The sequence below is a fragment of the Ovis aries genome, chromosome 20 (assembly GCF_016772045.2).
Source record: "Ovis aries strain OAR_USU_Benz2616 breed Rambouillet chromosome 20, ARS-UI_Ramb_v3.0, whole genome shotgun sequence".
Classification (NCBI taxonomy): domain Eukaryota; kingdom Metazoa; phylum Chordata; class Mammalia; order Artiodactyla; family Bovidae; genus Ovis; species Ovis aries.
Window position 1 is genome coordinate 25,470,775 of NC_056073.1, and position 26,144 is coordinate 25,496,918.

The 26,144-nt window shown below is 42.6% G+C and overlaps 1 protein-coding gene across 11 annotated transcripts; it reads left to right on the forward strand.

Annotated features, from left to right (window-relative positions):
* Positions 1-25,324, forward strand: BTNL2 (butyrophilin like 2). 11 transcript variants are annotated; one of them, XM_060403731.1, is made up of 12 exons: positions 8,117-8,159; positions 8,657-8,723; positions 10,254-10,395; positions 10,642-10,783; positions 12,075-12,158; positions 13,974-14,321; positions 16,515-16,796; positions 17,356-17,376; positions 20,666-21,013; positions 22,105-22,386; positions 23,057-23,164; positions 23,710-25,324. In XM_060403731.1, the coding sequence occupies exons 5-12, from the start codon at positions 12,080-12,082 to the stop codon at positions 23,910-23,912; spliced, it is 1,671 nt and encodes a 556-aa protein (XP_060259714.1). In that variant the 5' UTR covers positions 8,117-8,159; positions 8,657-8,723; positions 10,254-10,395; positions 10,642-10,783; positions 12,075-12,079; the 3' UTR covers positions 23,913-25,324. The 11 variants fall into 11 exon arrangements, with proteins under 11 accessions (XP_027814772.3, XP_042092688.1, XP_042092692.1 ...); XM_042236757.2 differs by lacking the exon at positions 8,117-8,159 and adding an exon at positions 8,481-8,506; XM_042236754.2 differs by lacking the exons at positions 8,117-8,159; positions 10,254-10,395 and adding an exon at positions 15-97.
* Positions 25,325-26,144: the final 820 nt, after the last annotated feature.

The window sequence follows — 26,144 nt, forward strand, 5'->3', positions numbered from 1 at the left end:
GAAGTGACTGGTTACAACACGAGAGTGACTGTAACGTCCTACATGGCAGCCAGCAAGAGAAAGACAGCGCTGAATACGCCTCACTCTGAAAATCTAGGTGAGGGCCAAAAAGGTCACATATGTTTGTGAATTTAGCTATAATGTATATGAAGATATATAAAGGTATTTATCCATTCAATGGTTAGCGAATGTTTTGCTCTTATGAATAATGTTGGTATGAACTTGCAGCAGTTTCTTTAGGTGTGTGTTTAAGAGTAGAATGCAGAGTTGTAATGCATGTACATATTTTCAATGTTACTATGTAATTTTGACTCTGAAATGACTGTATCAATTGTCCTATCAATTGTATATTGGCAGAAACGTTGTTCCACACCCTTGCTTATGACTGCTATGTTTTGACATTTTTATTATTTTTTCAGGCTGTTTTTGTTTGCATTCCTCTGATTAGTACTGAGGAGGTTGAATGACTTCTCATATTTACATATAATTTAGATGTGTCTGTAGAATGTTTCTTCTTGCCTTTGCCACTTTGGTTTTCTTGCACATTATAAATTTTACAGTTGTCTATTTCTGCAAAGCAAACCCGCTGGGAACATTGATGAGGATTGTGTTGAAGAGAACTGGAGTTTCAACCACACCCCGTTTATCTGAAACCAAGCATCTTCTATCTCTCCATGTATTTGAGATTTCACTAGTCTCTGGTATCAGATGGGCTTCAAAATCACTGCAGATGGTGACTGCAGCCATGAAATTAGAAGACGCTTACTCCTTGGAAGGAAAGTTATGACCAACCTAGACAGCATATTGAAAAGCAGAGACATTGCTTTGTCAACAAAGGTCCGTCTAGTCTAGGCTATGTTTTCTCCAGTGGTCGTGTATGGATGTGAGAGTTGGACTATAAAGAAAGCTGAGTGCCGAAGAATTGATGCTTTTGAACTGTGGTGTTGGAGAAGACTCTTGAGAGTCCCTTGGACTGCAAAGAGATCCAACCAGTCCATCCTAAAGGAGATCAGTCCTGGGTGTTCATTGGAAGGACTGATGTTGAAGCTGAAACTCCAATCCTTTGGGCACCTGATGCGAAGAGCTGACTCATTGGAAAAGACCCTGATGCTGGGAAAGATTGAGGGCAAGAGGAGAAACGGACGACAGAGGATGAGATGGTTGGATGACATCACCAACTCAATGGACATGGGTTCAGGTGGACTCTGGGAGTTGGTGATGGACAGGGAGGCCTGGCGTGCTGCGGTTCATGGGATCGCAAAGAGTCAGACATGACTGAGCGACTGAACTGAACTGAACTGGTATCAGAACTTTGTAGTTTTCCCTGGTGAGACATCATATATATTATGGTTAAACACGTAACTATTCTAGGCTTTTATTGCTATCAGAAATGGCACCCCACTCCAGTACTCTTGCCTGGAAAATCCCATGGATGGAGGAGCCTTGTAGGCTGCAGACCATGGGGTCGCTAAGAGTCGGACACGACTAAAGCGACTTAGCAGCAGCAGCAGCAGCAGCATGCAGTGTTCATCTGCTAGCATAGCAAATCACAATTGTTTTTTCTTTTTATATTGCGATCACTAAACTCACACATTCTAGACATTTTAATAACTTTCTTAGGATTTTCTATGAAGGTGTATAAAATGCTTCCCAGGTTGCAATGTTCATTATTTGTCAAAAAGAGTCTGAAATTAGGACTTCCCTAGCGGTCCAGTGGTTAAGACTCCATACTTATACTTCAGCATCAAACCAGGTTTGATCCCTGGTTGGGGAACTAAGATCCTGCATGCCATGTGGCATGGCCAAAAATAAGTAAAAATAAAAACTGATGCAAATAAATCCATGCTGAACATAAAATCAAAATAAAAAGTCTGAAATGATGTGAATCTGCTTTGCTCATATTAATTTGTAAAGTAATATTATTTTAAAAAATAAAGCCCGATTGATTTTTAAAATTGAAGAACACTTGAAAGATAGCTTTGCATATCCAAACTTTATGTTAAATTACAGTCAGATATAGTCAATTAAATATCTTGGACATGATCGTGGAACTAGTCACCAGTTGTGTCCCTATTCCAGTTTAAATCATTTTCATGGCCTTCAGGGTGTAGGTTTCCTTCTCTGCCAATATCTAGGATACTCTTTATTCTCATATGTGCCCACAAGTAGATATTTCCCTGATATTGAAAGCTCCATGTGCCTATTAGATGCTCCGCCTCCACCAACTCCAGCACTGATGGCTCACAGCACTCAGTGAAGTATGAATCATTCCATCAGTTTTATTTCATGAAGCATTTTCTCCATAAAGATTTTCCTAGTTCCCCCATACACTGGACTATCACAATTTAGTGCCTATGTTCTCTTCTTTTAAAGCTGCAAATGGCCTTGAGAACTGGATTTATAATTTTTTCAGCATTGCTTCTTCAATAGTTCAGTTCAGTTGCTCATTCGTGTCCGACTCTTTGCGACCCCATGGACTGCAGCATGCCAGACCTCCCTGTCCATCACCAACTCCTGGAATTTACCCAAACTCACGTCCATTGCTTTAACAGTGCTTGGTAATGAAACATGGTAAAAATGAATGTGAGAAAGGAAGCAGCCTCTCTCTCAAGGAATCTTTCCTTTTTTCTCTCCCTTCGCCTTCAGTCTCTCGCTCCTCTTCCGTTCCCATCCCACCCACACCTCCAGGGTGGTCCAGTTAAGGAATTCTAGAGCCCCAGAAGACTGAAGCAGGTTCTGCAGCCGCAATTTTCCTGGCTCTGCTCCCATGTGGTGCAATTTATGAAAGGAAGAGATTGGAAGGTAAGATCTGGGACATTTTAGGACCAGCTGTTAGCCTTTCCCACCTCACGCCGAAGGCTTCACGCATGCTCAGTCCTTTCAGTCCTGTACGACTCTTTGCAACGCTACGGACTGGAGCCCACCAGGCTCCTGGGTCCATGGTATTCTTCAGGCAAAAATACCGGGGTAGGTTGCCATTTCCTGCCCCCACAGGATCTTCCCGACCCAGGGATGCAACCCGCGTTTGTCACCGTCTCCTGCATTGCAGGCGATTTTTACCTACTGATCAGCCACCTGGGAAAGCCCCTGAAAACACGGTGCATGTTCTTGGACAAACATGCCATCTACTGGTCACTTGCGGAACTGCAGTAGCCTGGGTGAAGGCTAGGAGAACCCAGTGTTTCAAGGACTGATGCTCAAGATGAAGCTCTAATACTTCGGCCACTTGATGCGTAGATTCGACTCATCAGGAAAAACCCTGATGCTGGGAAAGACTGAAGGCAAAAGGAGAAGGCGGTGGCAGAGGATGAGATGGTTAGGTAGCATCATCGACTCAGTGGATACGAATTTCAGCAAACTCCGGGAGATAGTGAAGGACAGGGGAAACCTGGTGTGCTGCAGTCCATGGGGGTCACAAAAAGTCAGATGCAACTTAATGACTGAACAACAGCAACATGTGAAAGAAAGAAGTGTGGCAGTACAAGGGTGCAGAGGCAGGAAGCTCGCTCGGTTAGCGTGCTTTTCTTTAACCTCCCCCCCCCCCGACCCCGACCCCCCGGAAAACATTCAGAAGATTCTCCTGTTTTCAGTTTGAGATGCCTGGCTACCTCTGTGAGTGCATTCTCTGGGATCCTGGGAAGAGTCTACAAGTATTAACATGCATCCTGTGGTCCTTTTAATTCCCGGACTGCGTCATCCACGCTCGTTTGCTAGTCAGTTTGTATAAGCTTCAGTAACTCTTCCCATGAGTTTTAGCACTACAAGCTAAAACCCGCAGCAGAATCAACTGCATATGACTTTATCACTTTCAAAAACCACGGATGGCAATTTGTGATTGCTTTTACACTTCTGTGACTTTTTCACAGAGGTAAATTTTGAAGTAAAAATTTAAATATAAAGGTACATTTTAAAATGTAAACACTTTTGAGGAGTTGGTTTGTCAGACACTCTTTGGATTCTAAGACAGGGATGGCTCTAACAACACAAGAAGCCCTTCAGCTTGGACTGTGGGACCCTCAGAACTAGGATTTATCTCAGCTCCCATTCCTAAATGTTTGGGTATTTTAAGCACCATGATGCAGAAGTTCCGCTGCTTTTTAATTTTTATACTGACTTCTGGAGGAAAATCTGTAAGAAGGGGAGATTTTTTTGTTAAGAAAGCCGAATCTGAACGAGAGTCTTTGGGACCAACTGCAGTGTTACAGTTACTCTATTTTTGTGGCATGGACTATGGAAATCACCATATTCTTCCTCCCCTTTAAATGATGCCTCTGTAGGATCTCACTTTGTCACTGATTCTTTTTCTTCCCGGGTTTTGGCCGTGTGGTAATGCTATGCTTCCCTTTGATTTGAAGGAGCACAGTCATGGCCCTAAGCCCTGGAGGTCTTGGGAAGGGAAGTCCAATGCCATGTCCATTGTGTCTCCTGCTGAGGCCAAGGTGACATGGATCGGGTGGAGGAGGAGGAGGAGGATTCATACCAAGGAGCTTTTAGAGCTGTTTCCCAAGCATTTATAACCACATCACCTCCATCTCTATGGACCTGAGATATCACAGAGGGGCCTCCAATACAGTCACAGATACAGAATAACTTGCCTCTGTCCCCTCAGGATTTGGACTAATCTTCAGACTGTTTATCCCTGGGAACACAACACACTTTTTGGGGGGCACAACCTTCCCCGAGTTCAGGGTTGCTGACTTGCTTCTGTTTGGTCAGCTTCCTCCTGCACACGAAGCCCCTTAGTGGGTTCACTTCCACTCCCTACTGTCCCTGTAAGAGGCAGATGGGACCCCTTATTTTAGGCTCAAATAGTACCTTAAAGGGAAGGAATCGTTCCCCTCTCTCAAACCTAATGATCTTTTAAATTGTGTCCAAAAAAGGGGCACATTTGCAAGTGGAATAAATCCAAGAAATACTATTTCAAATAATATTTCAGAGCTTCAAGTTCCTTCCAAATAGCAGCGAGTCAGACATTCTTGTCTGCAGTTTGTTCCAGAGCATCAAGGCTGATGGAGGAAGAAGGAATAGGAGTAGGTTAGCCTTCTTTAGGTGCCATCTGCACTGTGGTCACACTTATGAAGAAAGGTCATCATCCAGCTCTGAGCGTCACCCGCCCACCCCATGCTTTGGGGAACATTGGACCCATGACTCAGCGTTTGGGTGGGCATCTCAGAACTGTCAGTGCTTTAAGTCAGAAAACGAGCCAAGCAGACAGTAGGATGACAGACGGACAGCTCGGCCACCAGGATATGAGAGTTGACTTTTTTTTCCTTTTGCTGGAGAGAACTCTGCATTTTAAGACTCATTGCTAAGGGACTCCATGAAATAATTATTATCTTTCTGGCGAGTTCACCTGACAACTCGCGAAATAGATTTCTTACCAGGTCCCCCAAATAGAAACTGACAGTGATCACCTGAATGTCTGTGAATTCATAGCAAGGCTCCTGATGTCCTGTCACAATAATCCTTTTCCTTTTTTCTGATTTTCATTTATCTCCTTTATTGCTTTAGTCTCCCTTCTTCCCAAGACTCCATACTCCCAATAATGAAGCCTAAGACCTAAATAGGAATTTTGTTTCACAGTTATATTCTCATCCTACCCTTTTAGGATTATTTTAATGTGAGTAGTGCATATCTAAAGAAGCTTGCCCTAATTTATAGCAAACCTAGAATTTAAATCTCAGGCATTCTAAGCTCAGGGTTCCTTTTGTCATCTACTATCTGAGAGAGTCATGAACGTGTATCATACAGGACAGCAGCATCTGGGGGAGAAAGGGTCTGGAGTGATAGATTTTGAGCAAAAGCCCTTGGGGGCAGACCGTGAACAGGTTTCTGCTGCCCTCTCGTGGTCATATTGATGAATTACACCCTTTCCTTCTATTCTTGCTGCCTTCTCTGAATCCTCACTTTTCCTGCTTTCCTCAGTGTTATGAGCGGCTTGTCTTGTTTTCATGCCCTTCTCTTTCAAATACCAGCATGTCCCGACACAAAACGAACAACCATAATACACAGCATAATGGACGGCACAGTTCTTATTTCAAAACTGGTGTCGCCTTGCGAAAGCACACGTAAGGGGTTTTTGTGAAGAGATGCATACAATTCTAAGCAGAGCTTATTTTAAGTGGTCTGCTGCTGCTGCTAAGTCGCTTCAGTCGTGTCCGACTCTGTGGGATCCCATTGACGGCAGCCCGCCAGGCTCCGCCGTTGCTGGGATTCTCCAGGCAAGAACACTGGAGTGGGTTGCCATTTCCTTCTCCAGTGCATTAAAGTGAAAAGTGAAAGTGAGGTCGCTCAGTCGTGTCCGACTCTTCGCGACCCCATGGACTGGAGCCTACCAGGCTCCTCCGTCCATGGGATTTTGCAGGCAAGAGTACTGGAGTGGGGTGCCATCACCTTCTCTAATTTAAGTGGTCAGTAGATACTAATGTGTCTGATCACTAACACAATGCAAAGACAAGTCCTAAAGTCCTGGGAAAATCCCAGCACTTTATATACCATCAAGATGATACAGAATGTGTGTAACAAATAGCTTTTGATACTGCAAAATTGAGTATGGAAAAATAAAGTTCTGTTTTCCTATTACCGATCCGAATTTTTATGTCAAGCCCTATCATGTCTTAGAGCAAAGGGGTCAATCTAGTAATTTCCAGAATACCCCATGACTTTCTTGACCATTAATAATTTAAAAGCAGCCCTCTGCCCAGGCTTATTTCTAAGTCCCCAGGCAGGAGGTGGTGCAGGACTGCTGGAGAAGGCAGTCCTCATATTTACTTGTTGACTCCAGCTGTATGTCACGGTCACACTGCCCCGGTTGTCCCTGTCCTTCCGTATGGGTGATGATGACTGTTTTATCCGTGCCGTCACTCTCCTCTTGCTGTGTCATCCATGCCAGCATTTGAGGCAATAATCTTCCATTCTAAGAGTTGAATCTTTAGGGCCCACCTCTCCTTGTTTCGAGTAGCTTTCCCTTTGCTGCTGCTCTTTGGGGCTGTTGTTGGAGAGACACGCCTGTGGCATCACTGCTATTCTGGGAACCAGAGGAGAAGTGGGGCAGCATCCCCTCCACCCTCATTGAGAGAGAGAAATGGGGTAAAGGAGTTATCACCAAGGTTTAATTACTTTTTTTCTCCTCTTCAAACTCCTTATTCTCACCATGAGAAAGGTCTTTGCCTGGACTAAAGATTGCAGGGAAAAAATTCCTCATTAAGAATAGGAATCTCAAGTTAGGTAGCCCAAATATGGGCAGGCCTTATCAGGGAAAAGGAAGAAACTTCAGGAAAAAAAAATTCCCTTAAATGCTTTCACATAGTAATGTTGCATATGCTTACATTTTATATTGAAATGAATATTTACAGTTGAATTGTCTTGGAGAACTTTTTAATTCTTGAGAAGCCATACCTCGGAGATATCGTGGGTGTGATTCCAGACCACCACGATAAAGCAAAAATGGCAATAAAGTGAGTCACACAAATCTTTTGGCTTCCCAGGACTTATAAAAGTTAACATTTATATTCTGCTGTAGTGTATTCAGTGTGCAGTAGCATTATGTCTAAAAAGCTATGTATCTTAATTAAAAATACTTTATTACTAAAAGATGCTAACTATCACCTGTGCCTTCTGTGAGTGGCAGGAGTAACATCAAGGCTCACTGAACACAGATCACCACCCAAATATAATAATAATGAAAAAGAAATACTGAAGAATTGCCAAGCTGTGACATGGAGACATGAAGTGGGCAAACGCTGTTGGGAAAATGGCGCCAGTAGACTTGCTTGGCTTACGGTTGCCACAAACCTTCAATTTGTTTAAAAAATGCAACACCTGGGAGGCACGATTAAAGGAAGTATGCTTGTATCTGCAGATCCCAGCGATACTTGCTCTCTGATTTAAGGAATGGACTTAAGGGGAACTTAAAGGAAAATCTAAATTAAACCAATGCGCACACACACACACGCACACACAATGAAACTGCCTATAACTTCCCTCATTATAATTTTTGTGCCTAACCATAGTATTGAAAAGCTTTTTAAATTTCTTTGTTTCAGTGTCTGTAATAATTAAGCTCTTTATTACCCATCAAAGGGAGATAAAGACTAAAGTTAAAAGAGCAATAAACGAGCATGGAGAGACCTTGGCTTGACGCTCTGTTCCTGGAGAAGGTAGCTCCTGCCTCTGGGCCTCGGGCTTCTCATCATTAGAAGAGGGGAAGGATACTTGATACTCAGTCTTGGGTCCAAATTTAAGCCCTGTGGAGACCTGACACTATGTGGGGGTCCTTGACTTGTGGGGAGGTAGAGGGGCTGTCCAGACAGGCGGCCAGCCTGAGGTGCTGTGAGGATCTGCCAGGGCGGCCCAGGCCGGATGTGAGGTGGGGCCTGGCTTTCTGGGAAGCGGTGAGAGTGTAAACGTTACAGTTTGGTCTGCAGATCTGAAGAGCTCATAACTAAACCCAGTCAAAGTTCACTTGCCACCCACGTTTCACTTTTCAAAGGATTACAGCCAGAAGGTGGAGATGTGATTCTGACTGGGGTTTCCTCTTCAGGGATTTGGCTTTTCCTTCAAGGAAGGAAAAGGGGAGGAAGCTTAACACCTCCTTCACCCACAGCCCAGGGGACCAGGGTGCCCCCCTTTGACTGTGCCTCCATTCTTGCTCCAGGCAGCATTTCAGGCTCTGACCTGTCTGTGGAACCTGCTCTGTGGACGAAGGGTGCACCTGGGACCAGGTGAGGAGAAACCCCAGCAGCCCCCTGCCTTCACCCCGAAGGAAAGAGGGAGACGTGAGTGGCCAGGAGAGTCCCTGGCGGGGAGGACGAGGACGGGGAGTTGACTAAGACGAGGAAGCGGGGCACAGAGACGCCTGGCAGGGGTGCTCTGCCGCTTGCTGTAACACCCCCTACTGGTATTTCGTACACACCCCACGCTATGGTTTTCAAAGCGCTGCCATGTTCGAGCCTCACAATATTGCAGTGAAGCAGGCTGGGTGAAGAAGGGGCTCTGGATTAAGCCTCAGAAAACCAGGATCTTGTTACTCGTTTGTCTTGTCTGAAGCTGTGCTTGTGCCCCTGAGCCTTGCTTCCTCGTCTCTCATGTGGTGATGGTACAGCTGGAAACATCTTAGGAACGATTGTCCCCTTCAGAGAGCAGAGAAAGGAGAGGTTCAAGAAATAAAGTGAGATTCTCAAGGTCATGGAGGTGAACACAAAGTCGCCGTGTTTCCAGGAAATCTCATGTTACTTTACTTTATAAAAATGTCAGTGTATTTAAGTTTGTGTAGATAAATAGGCTTCAAAGTTCATGAACTGATTTAATTCATTATTACCAGTTGATTACTATTGTTACATGGCATTTTGAGAATTTAACTTTTGAGGCTTTTTACTGAAAAAAGAAAATCTTCTAACAACCCCTACTGTGTGGAAATTTGTAATTTTGTTTGGCATGGATTTGAACAGTGCATATGTAGATCTTGAAATTTGGCACTGTTATTTACCCATCGCCTAAGTACAAACTACCACTTATCATCTCATCTTAATAGTTGCACTTTATCCAGAAAATGAAATGAAATATGAAATTTTAAGAATTTGATGAAACACATGCATACCCGATCATATCACTTGACAATATCCAAGTTTACCGCATTTAATATCAATGTAGTTTCAGAAGAGTCTTGGCTTACATTCAAATGGTAATACAGAGATGTCAAAAGCTTACGATTAAAATGCTTTGATTTAAAGCTTAAGTCCAGTTATTCATTTACAAAAAAAACACAAAAAAAATGTGTCAAAGATTTTCAGCACGCTGGCAGCAGATGGTCTGTGGCGGCTCTTTTCCTTGCCACTAGGCTTGCCTGGTAGCTCAGCTGATAGAGAATCCACCTGCAATGCAGGAGACCCTGGTTGGATTCCTGGGTCAGGAAGATCCCCTGGAGAAGGGATAGGCTGCCCACTCCAGTATCCTTAGGCTTCCCTGGTGGCTCAGCTGGTAAAAAAATCTGCCTGCAATACGGGAGACCTTAGCTTGATCTCTGGGTTGGGAAGATCCCCTGGAGAAGAGAAAGGCCACCCACTCCAGTATTTTTGCCTGGAGAATCCCACCGACTGTAAAGAGTCGGACACGACTGAGCAGCTTTCGCTTTCACTTTTTTTTGGTTGACATTTGGGGCTGGGTGATTTTTTGCTGTAGGGGTTTTCCTGAGCATTGTAGGATGTTTAGCAGCAACGGTGGCTGGTACTCATTATATGTCCCCCTCCCCTTAGGCGTGACAACCAAAAGTATCTGCAGACATTGTCGAATGCCTCCCAAGGGCAAACCCTCCTCCCGCCCCACCGAGAACCCTGGTTAAGGCATTTATTCTCCCTGTTTATACTCTCACCAGTCTCTTTCGGAGCCTCACTGAAGGTCAGCATGCATTCTCACAGCTTTCTTCAGAAGCTTCCCTGGTTTGGACAGCTTTTTTCCTAGAGTACTTTTGTCAGTTTTCTTTCTTTTTTCCATAAAGAGTCTAAAGGAGCATAAACTTACAAACTGGTTTGTAGCAAGTGTGGGGCCTTCTGTCTGCCTCAGTGAGTGATGGTACTCTGGCATGGACTTTGCAGGTTTTCTTAGCTTTTACTTGCTGGAACAACATGTTTCTTCCTTTCCCAGGAGGAGTTAAGAAGTCAAGATGGTAATTTCCTTCCATCTGAGGGGACGTGACTGATTCTTTTCAGGGGCCAAACTACTACTGTTCCACGCTGTCTTCCAACCCTCAGGCTCATTTTCTGAAAATATCTGACCACTCTTTCAGGTATTGTGGTTTTGTGGCTGGGCTTGTATCACATTTCCTAGAGATATTTTAGATGAAAGGGGATTCCCTGGTGGTTCAGGGATAAAGGATCCACCTGCAATGGAGGAGATTCAGAAGACACAGGTTCCAGTTCCTGGGTAGGGAAGATCCCCTGGAGAAGGAAATGGCAACCCACTCCAGGATTCTTGCCTGGAAAATCCCATGGACAGAGGAGCCCGGCAGGCTACCGTCCATGGGGGTCACAAAAGAGCTGGACACGACTTAGCGACTAAACAACAACAGGCAACAACAGTGCATCACTTAAGAAAGTAAACAGTCATAATACAGAAAACACCGTCTCCTGGACCATTGGGTTCATCGTCTCCATTTCAGATGAGTGTTGACTTTCCGTCCTGCTCTATAAAATCGTATTGGTGTTAATCTTGGTGGGGAGAGAAGCAGTAACTTATTGCCCTCGTGCAACTTCTTATATTTGGTGTGAAGTTTTTCTTTCCATAAGATTCTTAGCACAGCTGATAGACTAAAATCTTAGATACCTTTCACCCTGAGTGTTTCATTTTCCAAAACTAAATCTAGCATTTTAATCTTGGTAGTTTTAAAATATTTTAACTGTGCGGAAGTATTTTTATGGTGTTGGTTACAATGGGCATGTTGAATTTGCCCATCTCTACCAATTAGGCTTTTTCTTTTATTCATTTCTATGTGTCTTCAAGATGATACAGAAAGATGATACTGAAAGGTTATTCAAGGTCATTTCCTTGGTCATCTTCTTCTGTATCACCGTTTCCACGATTATTTTATTTACTTTCTAAGGCATCCCCTTGACCCTGTGTTCTCCTGGTGATAGATTCCTGGTTATGATGCCTTCTTGCTCTTTCCTTTACATCCAGAAGACTGTAGAGATGAAGGACTTTGCAGGACAGACTGAAAGGGGAGGGGTGAGAAGAAGTAATTGAATGCTGTCTAATTCTGCATGCTCAGAATAGATGGACCTAAGGAGACTTTTTGTAATTAAAGCATCATTGTCCCTTTAGCCCCAAAGATCTTTTCATTTCAATCAGAAATCTACCTTCAGTGCCCCAAATAGCATAAAGTACAGCAGTGTAAGTAAGAGGTTGGAAATGATGGATAAAAGCAGAGAAAGGGAGCCAAGCCCATTTCATCACTTGATTGTGGAAGATGTTAATGTTGCTTCCCTGTTGCATCTCCATAACCACTGGAAACCACAGAAGCACTTGTGTATTACAGCCACATTTAGGTACTGTTGTGTTTTCTCTTGTGTTTACCCCAGGGAGGATGGTGGAGCTTCCTGGATACAGCCTGTCTGGTGGGCTTGCCTCCTTCTTCTTTGTACTTCTCAGCATGAAGCAGTCAGGTAGGATGCTCTTCTTCCCTTCGCCATGTATTCCCGTGTCTCAGAAGTCCAGTCGGGATGCTGACTTCCAAATTCAAAAGAGCTAGTATGATATTAAGAGTGGGGATCCAGGGGTCAAAGCCCTTGTGTTCCACAAAGACCTCCTTCTCCTCCAGCTGTGTTGTGTTTGGAAAGTTACTTGAATACCTTCTGCCTTAGTTTTCGCATCCTTAAGATAAGAATAACAACCTAACTGTATCTCATAGGCTCACATGGGCTTTAAGATTAAATGAGGCTGTACATGAAAAACACTTGAATCAGCACCTGGAACATGGTGAGTCATTCATCCTCCTGCTTCTATTCAGGATAACTCTTGCAGGGCAAGAAAAGGGGTTGCTTCTTACCATAAATTAAACAGTGTAAAAATATTGGAAATAAACTTGAAGGAGACTTTCAAGAAATGGGCTTGGAAATCTCAGTAGCTGAATTTTCTTGGTTGAAATATTGTAACTTGAAAACAGATTGTGAAAATTCAAAGTCAGTGGGTAGCATCAGAACCCCCAGTAAAATGCAGGATGACAAGGTGGGAGAAAAGCATGGCACAGGACATCGGAAATCACAGAGTCCAGACAGAGGCTGCCAGGAGCTGTATGATGTGGTGAGGCTGCCCTCCCCTCTAGTGATGCACTTTCCTAAGCTGTAAAATTCACCCAGACGGCACAACTTCAGTTCTAGTGTTATATTCATATTTCATCAACACAGAACACCAGCAGATATCCACCTATGTTCCATAGTGAGCACCAGCAACTCAACAGGATGAAGTTCTTTCTTAGGAGTTTTGGATCTGCACAGAGAAAGTGCAACTGGCCCTGGAATATTTTAGGATGAGGAAAAAAAAAACCATAATATACACGACATGAAATTAGGAAGTATAGGAACATACAGAATTATGAAACATCTCTCCAATTTGTAGATAACAAAGAAGTCAAACATGACTTAAAATTTTATTGAAAGGCTTGAACTCTTTATACTAATCACTGCCTTTAATCTGCCAAAAATATCCTTGTAAAAACTGCATTTTTACATAGCCCTAGTAATTGGAATCTTGCCTGTTTCAGAGGAAAACAAAAAAAATCCAGTTCATTACTTAGGACAAGACAAGAACAATTCTGAAAAGCTGAAAAATCTTTTGAATAAATCTATTACCTAAAATTTAGGAAAAGTGATTACAATGTCAGCCACTAAAGTGAAATTGTTATTGCTCAGTTGCTAAGTTGTGTCTGACTCTTTTCATCCTCCTGAGCTGCAACATGCCAGGCATCCCTGTCCTCCACTGTCTCCCTGAGTTTGCTCAAACTCATGTCCATTGAGTCAGTGATACCATCCAAATGTCTCATCCTCTGTGAAATTACTAACTACAAAATAAATCACTGTAAAATATAAAATAAGCCACTAACTAAGTTTTCAGTTAGAAAATCAGTTTACACTTTAACTTATTTGAGAATAAAAATAAAAGCAGTGTAGAGATGGTAGTTGTTAATCTTAAAGATGAAGAAATTGAGATTGCAAATAAATTTCTCGAGAATAATGGGTTTCTCTCTAAATCACACAGCTGGTAAGTGATAGATTCAGCACTCATACTCAGGTTTTTGAACTACATGCTATTTTCAGTACACAAGATCTCTGTAACCACCAAACATACCATAATGGCTGGATTTCTTTAAAACATTGCAAATAAACCTTTCCTCCTCCAGGTGCCTCCGTTTTGATAGAGTAGACATCCCAAAGCAATTGTGTTGCTCCTCCAGGTGGCATCTCCCGATTCCTCTTTTGTAGATGACTTTAGAGTGACGGGTTCTGCCCATCCTATCCTGGCCATGGTGGGGGAAGATGCCCTCCTCACCTGTCAGCTCCTTCCCAAGAGGACCACAAAGCACATGGAGGTGAGGTGGTACCGCTCGGAGCCCAGCAGTCCTGTGTTTTTATATCGGGAGGGAGATGAGGTAACGGAGATACAGATGGAGGAGTACAGAGGCCGGGTAGAGTGGATAGAAGACGGCATCACCGAGGGAAGCGTGGCTCTGAAGATTCACAGCCTCCGGCCATCCGATCACGGGCAGTACTGGTGCCATTTCAAAGACGGCAACTACCTTGCAGAAACCAGCCTGCTACTCCAAGTAGCCAGTGAGTATCTGGGAAAAGACAGAGACTCTAGAAGGGGAAGTATATTAACTTGCATTAAGCTCATTTTCAGTTGAACAATTCTCTTTTAATCATGGAGGCAATTGCTGGTGTCCAGTCTTCTGATTCACTTGGAGGCAAGTGGTTCTGTAGGCTTTAAAGTGAGCTCACTTATAAACAATTTCCCTGAGTTTAACTTACACAGTTTTGGCTATTCTTGAGGATTATTTAAAATTGATGACACATAGTCATTAGCAATTTTGCTGAAGCACACTACCATACGGGTTAGTGTGCAAAGGCAAGTCAGCTGCTGTGTGAGCGAGTCTAGTTGACAAGCCCCACATCTCTGTTCTCTGCTGCTGCTGCTGCTAAGTCGCTTCAGTCGTGTCCAACTCTGTGCTCAGCCTCAAATACACAGTCACTGAGATGTGAACTCACTGTTTGAGTAACGCTACCTTCAGTTAAAAAGCTAATGATGAGACTGCAGAGGTTAAGGACATTGTGCTTTTATGGAGATTATGGATACTAGTGTTCAGTGAAATTGGGGCTCACAGACAATCTGGGGACATACCCACTGTGAGTGGCAAGGACCTGCACAATGCTTTTGTGTTAGCAAAGCAGGAAGGGGTTGGAAGAAATAAATTACACTGAAGAAAGGATCGCTCTGTGGAAAAACAAATATTTGAGAGTAATCAAGCATATGGTTCCCTGGCAAGAGTAACTACTTCATGTGCTAAAGAGAAAATTGCTGTTGTTATCTAGTCACTAAGTTGTATGTGACTCTTTTGTGACCTTGTGGACTGTAGCTTTCCGGGTTCCTCTGTCCATGGGATTTCCCAGACAAGAATACTGGAGTGGGTTGCCATTTCCTTCTCCAGGGGATCTTCCCAGCCTAGGGATTGAACTCACATCTCCTGCATTGGCAGGCAGATTTACCTTTACCACTGAGCCGCCAGGGAAGCCCAGAAGAAAAAATTAGGCAAATCCATTTACCTTATCAGGAAAATTGTTCTAAGGAGAATTTAACCTCTGTAGCTGATGCTGCTCTCTTCTTTGCTCCCCTACGAGGTTGATCTCCAACACCTTCTTTTTCTCAACACCTGTGTGTGATTATTACTGTTATTAAGTTCAAGTTGACTCAAGATGGATGAAAAGAATCCACAAACTTCTGAGATAAGGAGCGGGTAGGGCCTGTACTAAGGCATTTCACTTTGAGGGGCATCTGAAAAGAAACCATGCATTTTCTAAGGCTCTGGGTGAAGAAAATCGGTCTCTGTTCTCAACAAGTGGTAGAGACAAAATTGTCATTTATGAAAAGTAGAATCCCCTTTGTTTGGGTTTGAGAGTTTTGTTGAATAGAGTTGTTCCATGGAATGGAATACTTAGATACAGAAAGTCCTCATGAGACTTCCCATTTTGTATACCCCAGGTTATCTGTTTTCTCCCCCAGGTCACAACCACCAACGAAAGGAATGGGAAGAATATTCTTTCTGGAGAAGAGATCTCACTTTACAGTAAATATTCTATTTAAATTGGAGTCAAGATATCCTCCAACATGTCCAAGTGCTTGACCCAATAAATATTAAGATGAAAAAGGCAAAGTCTGTGGCACAAGGGAGTTCATGAGTAAATTGAAACAAATCTTAGGTTGCAGTGCTAACGGCAGGAGCAAAGTGTCATTATATAACTCTTTATTTTCCTGTCTGAGTCTGAATGAAAATACTGCTCATATGCTAGAATTTAGCACCCCACTCCAGTACTCTTGCCTGGAAAATCCCATGGATGGAGGAGCCTGGTAGGCTGCAGTCCATGGGGTCGCTAAGAGTTGGACATGACTGAGCGACTTCACTTTCACTTTTCACTTTCATGCATTGGAGGAGGAAATGGCAACCCACTCCAGTGTTCTTGCCTGGCGAATACCAGGGATGGGGGAGCCTGGTGGGCTGCCATCTCTGGGGTCGCACAGAGTTGGACACAACTGAAGCGACTTAGCAGCAGCAGCAGCAGCAAAGATCCAGACTAAGGTATAAAGTGTATATGAGTTTGTTTGAATGGGAGGAGGACTTTGGGCCACCTTTTGCTCCCCAGAGCCTTGAACTCCTGCTCTCTCCCTATGAGCAAGGTCACTGGACTCCCAGCTCTGTGATTTGTGCCTCCACGGGCTCCGGAACTCAGGGCTCTGTCTTTCTACCGCAGGTCTGGGGTCTGACCCTTACATCCACATGGACGGATCTGTGGAAAGTGGACTCCAGCTTGTGTGCACTGCAAAGGGCTGGTTCCCGGAACCGCAGGTTTCCTGGAAAGACATCAAGGGAGAAAATTTGCTGGCTTTCTCTAATTATAACTTCCAAGATGAAGATGGCTCGTTTTATGTAGAAAGCACTCTTGTGGTCAGGGATGCCTCTACAGAGGCTGTGTCCTGCTTCATCCACAACCCCTCACTCACCGAGGAGAAGGGCTCAGACATCTCCATCCCAGGTCAGTGCTCTACCTCTAGGATCACGATGCTCCCATTAGTAGGAAAGGTTGAAGGGACTGTTCTGTAGCACCTAACTTTTTTAATCAAGAAAGATATCTAATATTTAGTAATATGCATTGTGTGTGTGTAGGTTAGTTGCTCAGTCATGTCTGAATCTTTGCAACCCCATGGACTGTAGCCCGCCAAGCTCCTCTGTCCATGGAATTCTCCAGATAAGAATACTGGAGTGGGTTGCCATTTTCCGTCTCCAGGAGATCTTCCTGACCCCGAGTCTCCTGCATTGCAGGTGGATTCTTTACCATCTGAGCCACCAGGGAAGCACCAATATGCATTAAAAACTATAAAACATTTATGGCTGGAGATATACACACTATATATATACACTATATATAGTATTATATATATGTATATACTAAATATATATAGTTTAAGTTATTTAAAGCCAATAATCTTTAAATGATTGGAAATGTCTGTTTATAGATAGATATAATCTTTATCATTTAAATGGTCCATGGGGGTTATTTTCAACCATTAAAATTATTCTCATTCTTTTTCCAGAAAAACTCCGAGCAGAGCTGGGTAAGCAGAGATGGTTGGTGTGCATGAGTGTGCACGAGCCTCTGCCCTCCCTCCACCCCTGAGGAAAGCGATGCTCCCTGGACAAAGCACACACAGCGAAAGCGACACCTCGTGACCCAGATGAGAAACTGGGGCATGATCTTCCCAGGTCCCACCTTAGTACTGGAGGGACCAGCGAAGTGCAGTCTCACGCAGGCCCCTTTACACTGCACAACTTGCCACTTTCCGTGTCCGTGGGGACCCCCGTGAGCCCCAGACAGATGCCTAAAATGGGTGCAGACAGAAGCTCTGCCCCGCTGGGCGGGAGGAGAGGGAGTGTGTAGGGGACAGCACGGGACAGCTGGTGTGAGTTTCTGGCGTGAGTAAGCAGTACTGTCTTGATAACTGGAGGTCCTCACCCACCCACACCTGCACCCTCTCGCTCTGCTATGGTTTCTGCACCTGCTTTTCACCTCAGTGGGCCTGACCTCATCACTGTTGGGAGGAAGCTGTGACTTTCCTAGGTGCAGCCTGGGACCCTGTGCTCCAGGTGGTCATTTTCCTCTTTTTCTTTACTTACTAGTCAGACTGCAGATATTATTTTATGGTACCTAAGATAAGTGGTTTAAACGATAACCAACGGATTTTTAAGCCTCTTTCAGTTTCTCCTTTGATGCCTTGTATTTTGCCCCCTTTCCTCCTTTCTGTGACCTCTTCTCTGAGCCCATAAAGACGTCTGCTACCTACCTGCTACCTACCATTTTCTCTTTCCATCGATACCCTGCTCCCCTTTAAGTCACCTGCTACAGGAATATGTGTGAATGTGTGTGTGAGTGCCTGTGTGCACGTTAGGTTAGTTTAAGCACACTTTTCAGCCCATACAGGAGTTTTCAAGGAAAAATAAGGTGGAGAGCACACCCAGTCTCTGCCAGAATCTAGTGTGATACTTTGGACACCTTTGGGCCATAAAGATAAAGAGAAGGGCCTTGAGACAGTCAAAGGTAACTCCACAGACTGAGGAGATAAGATAACTCTGTAGACTGTGCCCTGATAAGCCTTACCTTCCAACTCAAATACCTTCCCTCCTGGGGCAGGCAGAAAGCTTGATGGGCAGAGCTTGTCAGTTACAGCTCAGAAAACCGAGCCAGTGTTGGGCAGGCTGACCCACATCTCCGTCCCTTAGGGAGATCCTCTCATTTCTCTGAGTTATTTGAATCAAAATGACATGCTCCTTTGAGACCCAGCACACAAAGTACAGTCTGATGTCCTGTTGTTTCTAAGTGGTGCGCGCCTTCTGGGACCAAAGGTAAATAAGATGAAAAGACCAGAACTTCCCTTGGCTCTGCTCTCAGGAGCCTTGAGGATGAGCTGGAAATAGAGAGGAGATCAGGGAGTTCAAAGCCGCCACTGTGTTGTTAGAGCTTGTGACTTAGAGCTCAGAGGCTGCTGGCAAACCAAGATTTCTATAAGAAGTCCTGAAACTGAAATCCTAGTTCCTACTCTGGCAAATGTTATTGGTTATAAAAATAATAACTAATTTTTTGAAATGATAATCACATGCCCAGCATGATGCTAAATGATTTTTGGGAATTATTTTTCTTTTCTTCCAATAATTTAAAAGGTGGATAGATTTATCATCATTTTACAGTTGGGAAATAATCAATTTTAGCTCTTAATTATCAATCTCTGGTAGGGCAATATAGTTTGAGACTTGATATGTACCACAGCTCATGGATTGGAGAAAAAAAAACAACCCATATATATAACAGAGATGAGGAAATAGTCTGCTTTATTACTCTAAGACACACAGATGGAGAAATAGCAGCAAACTAGCTTTTTTTCCCCCTGACTTCTACTTTTGTATTTAGAGTTTGACAGGTACATATAAAGTAGAAATAATATGTTTTAGGTAAAATTGCAAAACAAAGCAAACAACATGCTGGAACTAATTGGGAGACAAATTTTATCAAGAACAGAACAGAATAATCTGAAAATTAGAATTATGTTTCTAGAGAAGTACTTAGAAGATTACCTAAGAAATACATAATGAGGACATTTTGCCTTTGATCATTGATTCCTCACCCAAACAAACAACACATTTATGCCTGGATTTCTATTATAAATTATCATTTTGTTGTTTAGTTGCTAAGTAGTGTCCAACTCTTTGCAGCCCCATGGACTGTGGCCAACCAGGCTCCTCTGTCCATGGGATTTTCCAGGCAAGAATACTGGGCAAGATTCTAGGCAAAAATAACATTATAACATCATTATAACATTTTTCAAGATCACCCGAGAACACTGACTAGTGTGTGTTTAGAGCCTCACATATGTGGGACCTTGGGGGCACTGAAATATGATGACTGGATCTGACTTACAAGGTATTATAAAACAAGCTAGGGGGATTTCTTCATATTTCATTACTAAAAAGCCACCTTGTTTTAATTTTGTTGCCATTATCAAGGTCTATAATGAGATTGGCTCCAATAACTTCAGATCTTGAATCTCTTGCCCCACAAATACTTCATTGCTATCACTGTAATCCTTTTTATATGAATTTTTTTTTGAAAGTGAAAGTGGAGGTTGCTCAGTCATGTCTGACTCTTTGTAACCTCGTGAACTATAAAGTCCATGGAATTCTCTAGGCTAGAATAGTGGAGTGGGTAGCCATTCCCTTCTCCAGCGGATCTTCCCAACCCAGGGATCAAACCCAGGTCTCGTAAATTGCAGGTGAATTCTTTACCAGCTGAGCCACAAGGGATGTCCAAGAATACTGGAGTGGGTAACCTATTCCTTCTCCAGGGGGTCTTCCTAACCCAGGAATTGAACTGGGGTCTCCAGCACTGCAGGAGGATTCTTTACCAACTGAGCTATCAGGGAAGGTTTAACTCAGGCAAACCTTTTTATTTTGATAGTGGCATATATGTCTTGTAGTATAAGAAACTGAGAACTACACAGATTAAGAAGTAGTTAAAGGTCATGCAAATTTGAAATGATAAAATGTTAATTTGAATTTAATTGCAAAATTATTTTCTTATGGGTTTATAAACTGAATGAGATTATAGGAAAGGGCTGCAGGTGTGGGTTTAATTAGTGATAATCTTCAGATGGAACCATGGGATGGTTCTGCCTTGCACAGTGGCAATCTCTATCCTGATTCCACCAAATCTCCACCACTGTAAAGGATAACTTTGAACCTTAGGTACCCCCTGGGATGCCCCGGGTCCTAAACACTACTTGAGATGTTCTTGCGGATGACACTGTTTGCTCCAGTTTGAATCTTCCATTGTGTTTTGTCTGCTGTATTTAACAGCTTCCTTAAAAGTGATTGGACCTTCCCAGCCCATCCTTGTTAGAGTGGGAGAAGACATACAGTTAACCTGCTCCCTGGCCCCAAGGACTGACGCACGGAGCATGGAGGTGCGGTGGGTCCGATCCCACCGTCATCCTGCTGTTTACGTCTATACGGATGGGGCCCATGTGGCTGGAGAGCAGATGGCAGAGTATTGGGGGAGGACTGCGCTGCTGAGTGATGCTATCAGTGAGGGGAGGCTGACCCTGCAGATAAATGATGCCAGGACTTCAGATGATGGGAAGTACTGGTGCCTTTTTGAAAAAGATGGGGTCTACCAGGAGGCTGATTTGGATCTGAAGATCATAGGTAAGGATTCTAGACAGATGTTCTGAATTCAATGTCTGTTCCTACTGCTTTTAACTTGCTGGGTCCTGGATAATTTCTCTGGCACCTGAAATTTTCTTAATGTCCATTCACTCATCAAATGTACAGTAAATTCTCCCACGTGCTGGAGCTATCATAGATATATAACGTCCACAAACTCAAGTGGACCAGACCTAATTCTTTGTGTGTAGAATTTGTATCCTTCCCAGGATCTCCATACCTCTAGTGAAATGTGAGATTCTTACTCCATAATGACACAGGACTCATTATTTCAGTGTGTTACTAAAATATTGGGAAAGATGTAGTTATTAGGATATACAGTAATTTGAAGGTTAAACTGTTGGGTTGGCCAAAAGTTCGCTCAAGTTTTTCCATCATGTCTTAACAGGAAAACAGAAAAAATAAACTTTTTGGCCAACCCAACAGATCCACCACATAAGAAAAAAAATTAAAATGTTGACAGTATTGGCAGGCATGGAGGAGGGACAAGATCACTTCCTGCATCATTATCTCCCTTTGTCTATGTTTGTGGGTGAAAACTGATTTTTCTAAGGTTGGCAACTGCCATTGAGGACATCGCCTGACTCACAGATAATCTGTTTCTCCCAAGGGTGATGTATCCAAATTAATAAATATGTTTAGAAAACATCCATGGGAGCACAAGTTAACAAGTTTAATGAGCTTCATCATTTTCTGCCATTGGAAACATGTACTTGTAAGATTTTGTTCTTTGAGAATAGTCTCTTATCCATTTTTCTGGCCATGTTGATTCATGACCTCGTCAGAGTTAATTTTTGGGGTATAGAAGAATAAAAATTGGATTTGAAATTTATTGCATCCCTTAATCTGTCCCAGAATGATTTTAGGAATACAAAACATAAAAATATGCAAACAAAAGGAAACAAAGTCTCCAGCTAGTCTCATTCCTAAGTGGCGTATAAACTTTGCTTACCTCTGTAAGCTTTGCTTTCTGCTCCAAGCCTCTGAACCCCTCTCTCCCCTCGCAGTGAAATCACTGACTATGTAACCACTTGCAGAGGCTCTCAGTTGCCTTCCTTGATCTTTGTTCCCAGGTCTGGGTTCTTCCCCTCAGATCTCCGTGGAGGGACTGAAGGATGGAGAAGTAAAGCTCAAGTGCACTTCAGAAGGCTGGTTCCCACGGCCCCACGTGCAATGGAGGGACATGGAAGGAAACCCAATACCATCCTTTTCCCAGGACCTGACTCAAGGCAGCCAGGGGCTATTCCACGTGGAGGCATTTCTACTGGTCACAAACAGCTCTGTTGTGAATGTGACCTGCTCCATCAGCAGCCCCTTTCTCGGCGAGGAGAAAAAGACAACTTTTTCTATTTCAGGTTAGTGATTCCATGTGCTCCTCTCAGCTTTGTGAATTAAATACGAAGACCAACCGAGACTTAGTCATTTTACTGCTTTTCTATTTTTTTTTTCCTTTTCTGATGAAGTCTACTGCTATCTCTTGCAAAGCTGGTCTTCAAGACATCCATAGATTCTACTCTTTTGAGCTTCTCCCTGAAATCCCCCTCTAAAGCCATAAGGTTATACGGTTATATCATCAGCTACTAAATTCCAAGAATTGACTCTATCATCACTGTATCTACAATCTCTTTTTCAAGCAAAAACACTGACATCCCTTCCCCCTGCCCCTCATGACAGGTTTTCTTCCAGATTAGAAATTAATTTTCCATAGCACCATTTTCATGGCTGCAGATTCGGTGAATTTATCTTTTTGCCGTTCTTGCTGTTCCAGTGATTGTGGTGATGATAGAGTTGGAAAAGAGAAGGGGGAGAAATGTGTGTGTTTCTGAGAGGAGCTAATGGGAAAGCTAGCATGAACCTCTAGTCTCTCCTCGGCTTCTGCAGAGCAGGAAGCAACAGACCAAATTTCTTCTGGACAGGGCCAATTCTCATCCTCCTCTCCAGCCTAGGAGCCGCTCAGATGAGAAGAACAATCCTGAAATTCTCCCAGTTTCAGGATTTAATGTGATTCTGGGGCTTCCATTTCAGAGTCCAGGATGATTTATTTACGGAACATACTGCGGATTTGGGGATTGCTGCTTCTTCTTCTTCTTGTTGGAGTTGTAGGCTTGATCTGGAGGAAAAGCTGCAGAAAAGGTGAGTTAGAACAGAAACAGCATGGAACAGGCTTTGCAGTGGGAACCTTTTCAGCAGACACTGAAGCACAAAGGCATCCAGTGGATATTCAGTAATTAATGAAACATGAGAGTCCACGGCTTACATGCATGTAATTGAGGATCAGTGTTGAATGAGATCAATTTACAGTAATAATAGAAGCGAAAAGTATAAAAGATAATTTAATCTCCCAGTGCACATTCCCAGGTGGTCTAGTGGAGGGAGAGGAAGAAAAGAAAATGGCATAGACATCCTTGCTCTGAAGCTGAGACTTAACTGGATTCTGTCAGCATGAATTGATTTCACTGAGATCATTAAAATACGGTGATTTACTTATCGGTTTTCCTTGCTCTGAAGGAAGAGTTCTCATATACTGGTGATTTTGTGAGCCCCAGAAAGTTCTTCCACTTTAAATTTCTTAAGTCATCATACCTTTTTTCCCCTGTTTGGATGTTAATATCATGAAATTAATATTTTAAAATATTCCTATGTTGGTTATTATCAGAATGGATTTTCTTTCTCTGCAGTGAATGAGACATTGGATTCAAAAACAGCTCACCCAGAACGAATCCTTTCTGAGGGAAACAAGCTTGTGGCCTACAGACAGTCAAGCAGCCAGATGTCCTGCAACAATGTGAAGGCCTCCTTCGCAAGCTGGGATGGGAGGGGCTTGTCTCAGGAGCGTGGTACTGAGAGGCGGAGGTTAGGGATAGGACGGGATAGGCCTTGAGTGTTGCCAAGGACAGCATGTCTGTATTATCTGAGAATGAGCTGGGGCGATGGGTTGCTATGGATATGAGTACTGGGCCATTTCCTCTCCTCTTGGCCTCCACTGCCTGAAGATGTCTCTAGGGCAAGTTAGAATCTCCCTTGACTACACCTCTGGAGGCCTCTCCTTTTATAACTTGAACAAGTGCCCTATTTATGGTGCATGAGTGCTCGGCTGTAAATTTTAGCGCTGTGCCACCTGGGAAGCCTTATCTATACTTTCCCAGTTTTCTTATCTGAAATTCTGCACCCCCTTCTTTCTTTGATCTCCGAGTGTAGGTTCTTCTGAATCTTTCCTGCACCCAAGGATTCTCAGCCACACCTCCAAGGAGAACAATTACCGCATTCTGGAAGCCAGGGTTATATTCTAAGTCCCAGTTCTTTTCTCTTTTCACCAACTACTAGAAGGGGACTGAACACAGAGGATTTAACCTTACTCTGGTGTCATATCTGACCTGGAGGCTTATCCTTTCTGTGAGCTGTCATATCCCAAGCTTTCTAATATCCTGCCTGCCGATCACAATCTGATATCTGATAACAAAAGACCTTTAGAAAATCCAATGGAAAATGCAGCTTAGCCTAGAGGAGGAAGTGCAGGGAACAATCAAGTATTTGATTTGTGTCTCTAGAAGGGTAACAATTATCCCAATGGGACTGAGAAAACAAAAAATACAGTTAAAATAAGGAAGAGAAAATATAGCTAAATATAAGGAAGAAAATCTGATCACTAAGATATAATCTTGAAAATCCCATAAAGTGTGTACTTTCTGCATCAGGCTTTTTCAGAAAGTTAATTGAGAGTGTGGAGTGAGGAAATTTTTCGGAAATACTAGTCCAAGAGGAAAATGTGTTATGTGTCATGTATATGAAAATGTCAATTTTAGTTTTCGAGTGCAAAACACACAATTTAAAATGAATACTTATAAAATAAACAGAAGCAATATGTACAACACAAGTAATAAAATGCAATGGGAATAAAAAATGTTTTAAGTCACAGTGAATTAAAACAGGGAAGCCACACATAGGAGAAGAAGGAATGTGAAAAAATAAAGATTTGGGAAAAGTCTTAAAATCTTCTGAAGTGAGACTGAGGGACACCTGCAAATGACAGCCTGCACTTTCTAAGAAGGCAGACATCACGGCTTTCACTGTCCTTTGAAGATTACTCATCTGTGACATTCTGGAATTTTCTCTTTTGGATCATGGGTTCCCCCCCCCCCCATATTTAAACTCAAATTTATATTTGAAGTTATATACTGTAATATTTTAGTATGTAATATTATTCTTTCACAAGTATATTCACACTTATTTTATTTAGCTTAAAAATTTTTCCAATTGTGGTAAAATACACATTAAATTCATCATTTTAGTCATTTTGGAGTGTCTAATTCTTATTGTTGTTTTAACTAAAAGGGAACCAAAAACCATAAGCAGTTTTCAGGGCTTTATTCAGACTCTGATTTTACAGTTTTTTAAAGAGAGAACTCTCAAGGGCAGAATGCAAAATGGGAAAGATGCTATCACTAAGATGAGAAAGATATGTAATTGCTGAAATGATGCCTCAAATCTGAACTCAATTAAAATTAGGAAGGAATGTAATCAAAGTGTATTTAATTTTCCTATCCATTAAAGTTTTGTTTAAGGAAAATAATAAAGTGTCTAAGATATTGGTATTTTTTCCATTCACAATATGTGCAACCATCATTAGTATCCAGTTCCAGAATATTTTGATCCAAAAGGAAACTCCATCACCATTAAGCAGTCATACCCATTTGCCCCTCCCTGCAGCCTCTAGTCCACCTTGTTTCTAAAAATTTGCCTATACGGGGTATTTCATATAATTGGAGTCATAAAATACTGTGCATAGACTTTTGGTATGTCTGTATTTTTTTTTTTTTTTACTTAGTATGATGTTTTCAAAGTTCATCCATGTTGTCAAATATTCCAGTACTTCATTCCCCCTTTTTTTCATTAAAATATTTTATTTTTTAAGAGTTTTTTTCCCAGGTTTAGAGCAAAATTGAGTGGAAAATCCAGAGTATTCCCATATCCCTCCCCTCTCACACTTTGGTTTCCTCTATTATCAACAATTTGCATTGGTGTGGTGCATATGTTTCAATGTATGAACCGAAATTGATACAGTACTTTCAGCTAAAGTCTAGGGTTTGCTTATATGTCATGCACACACACACAC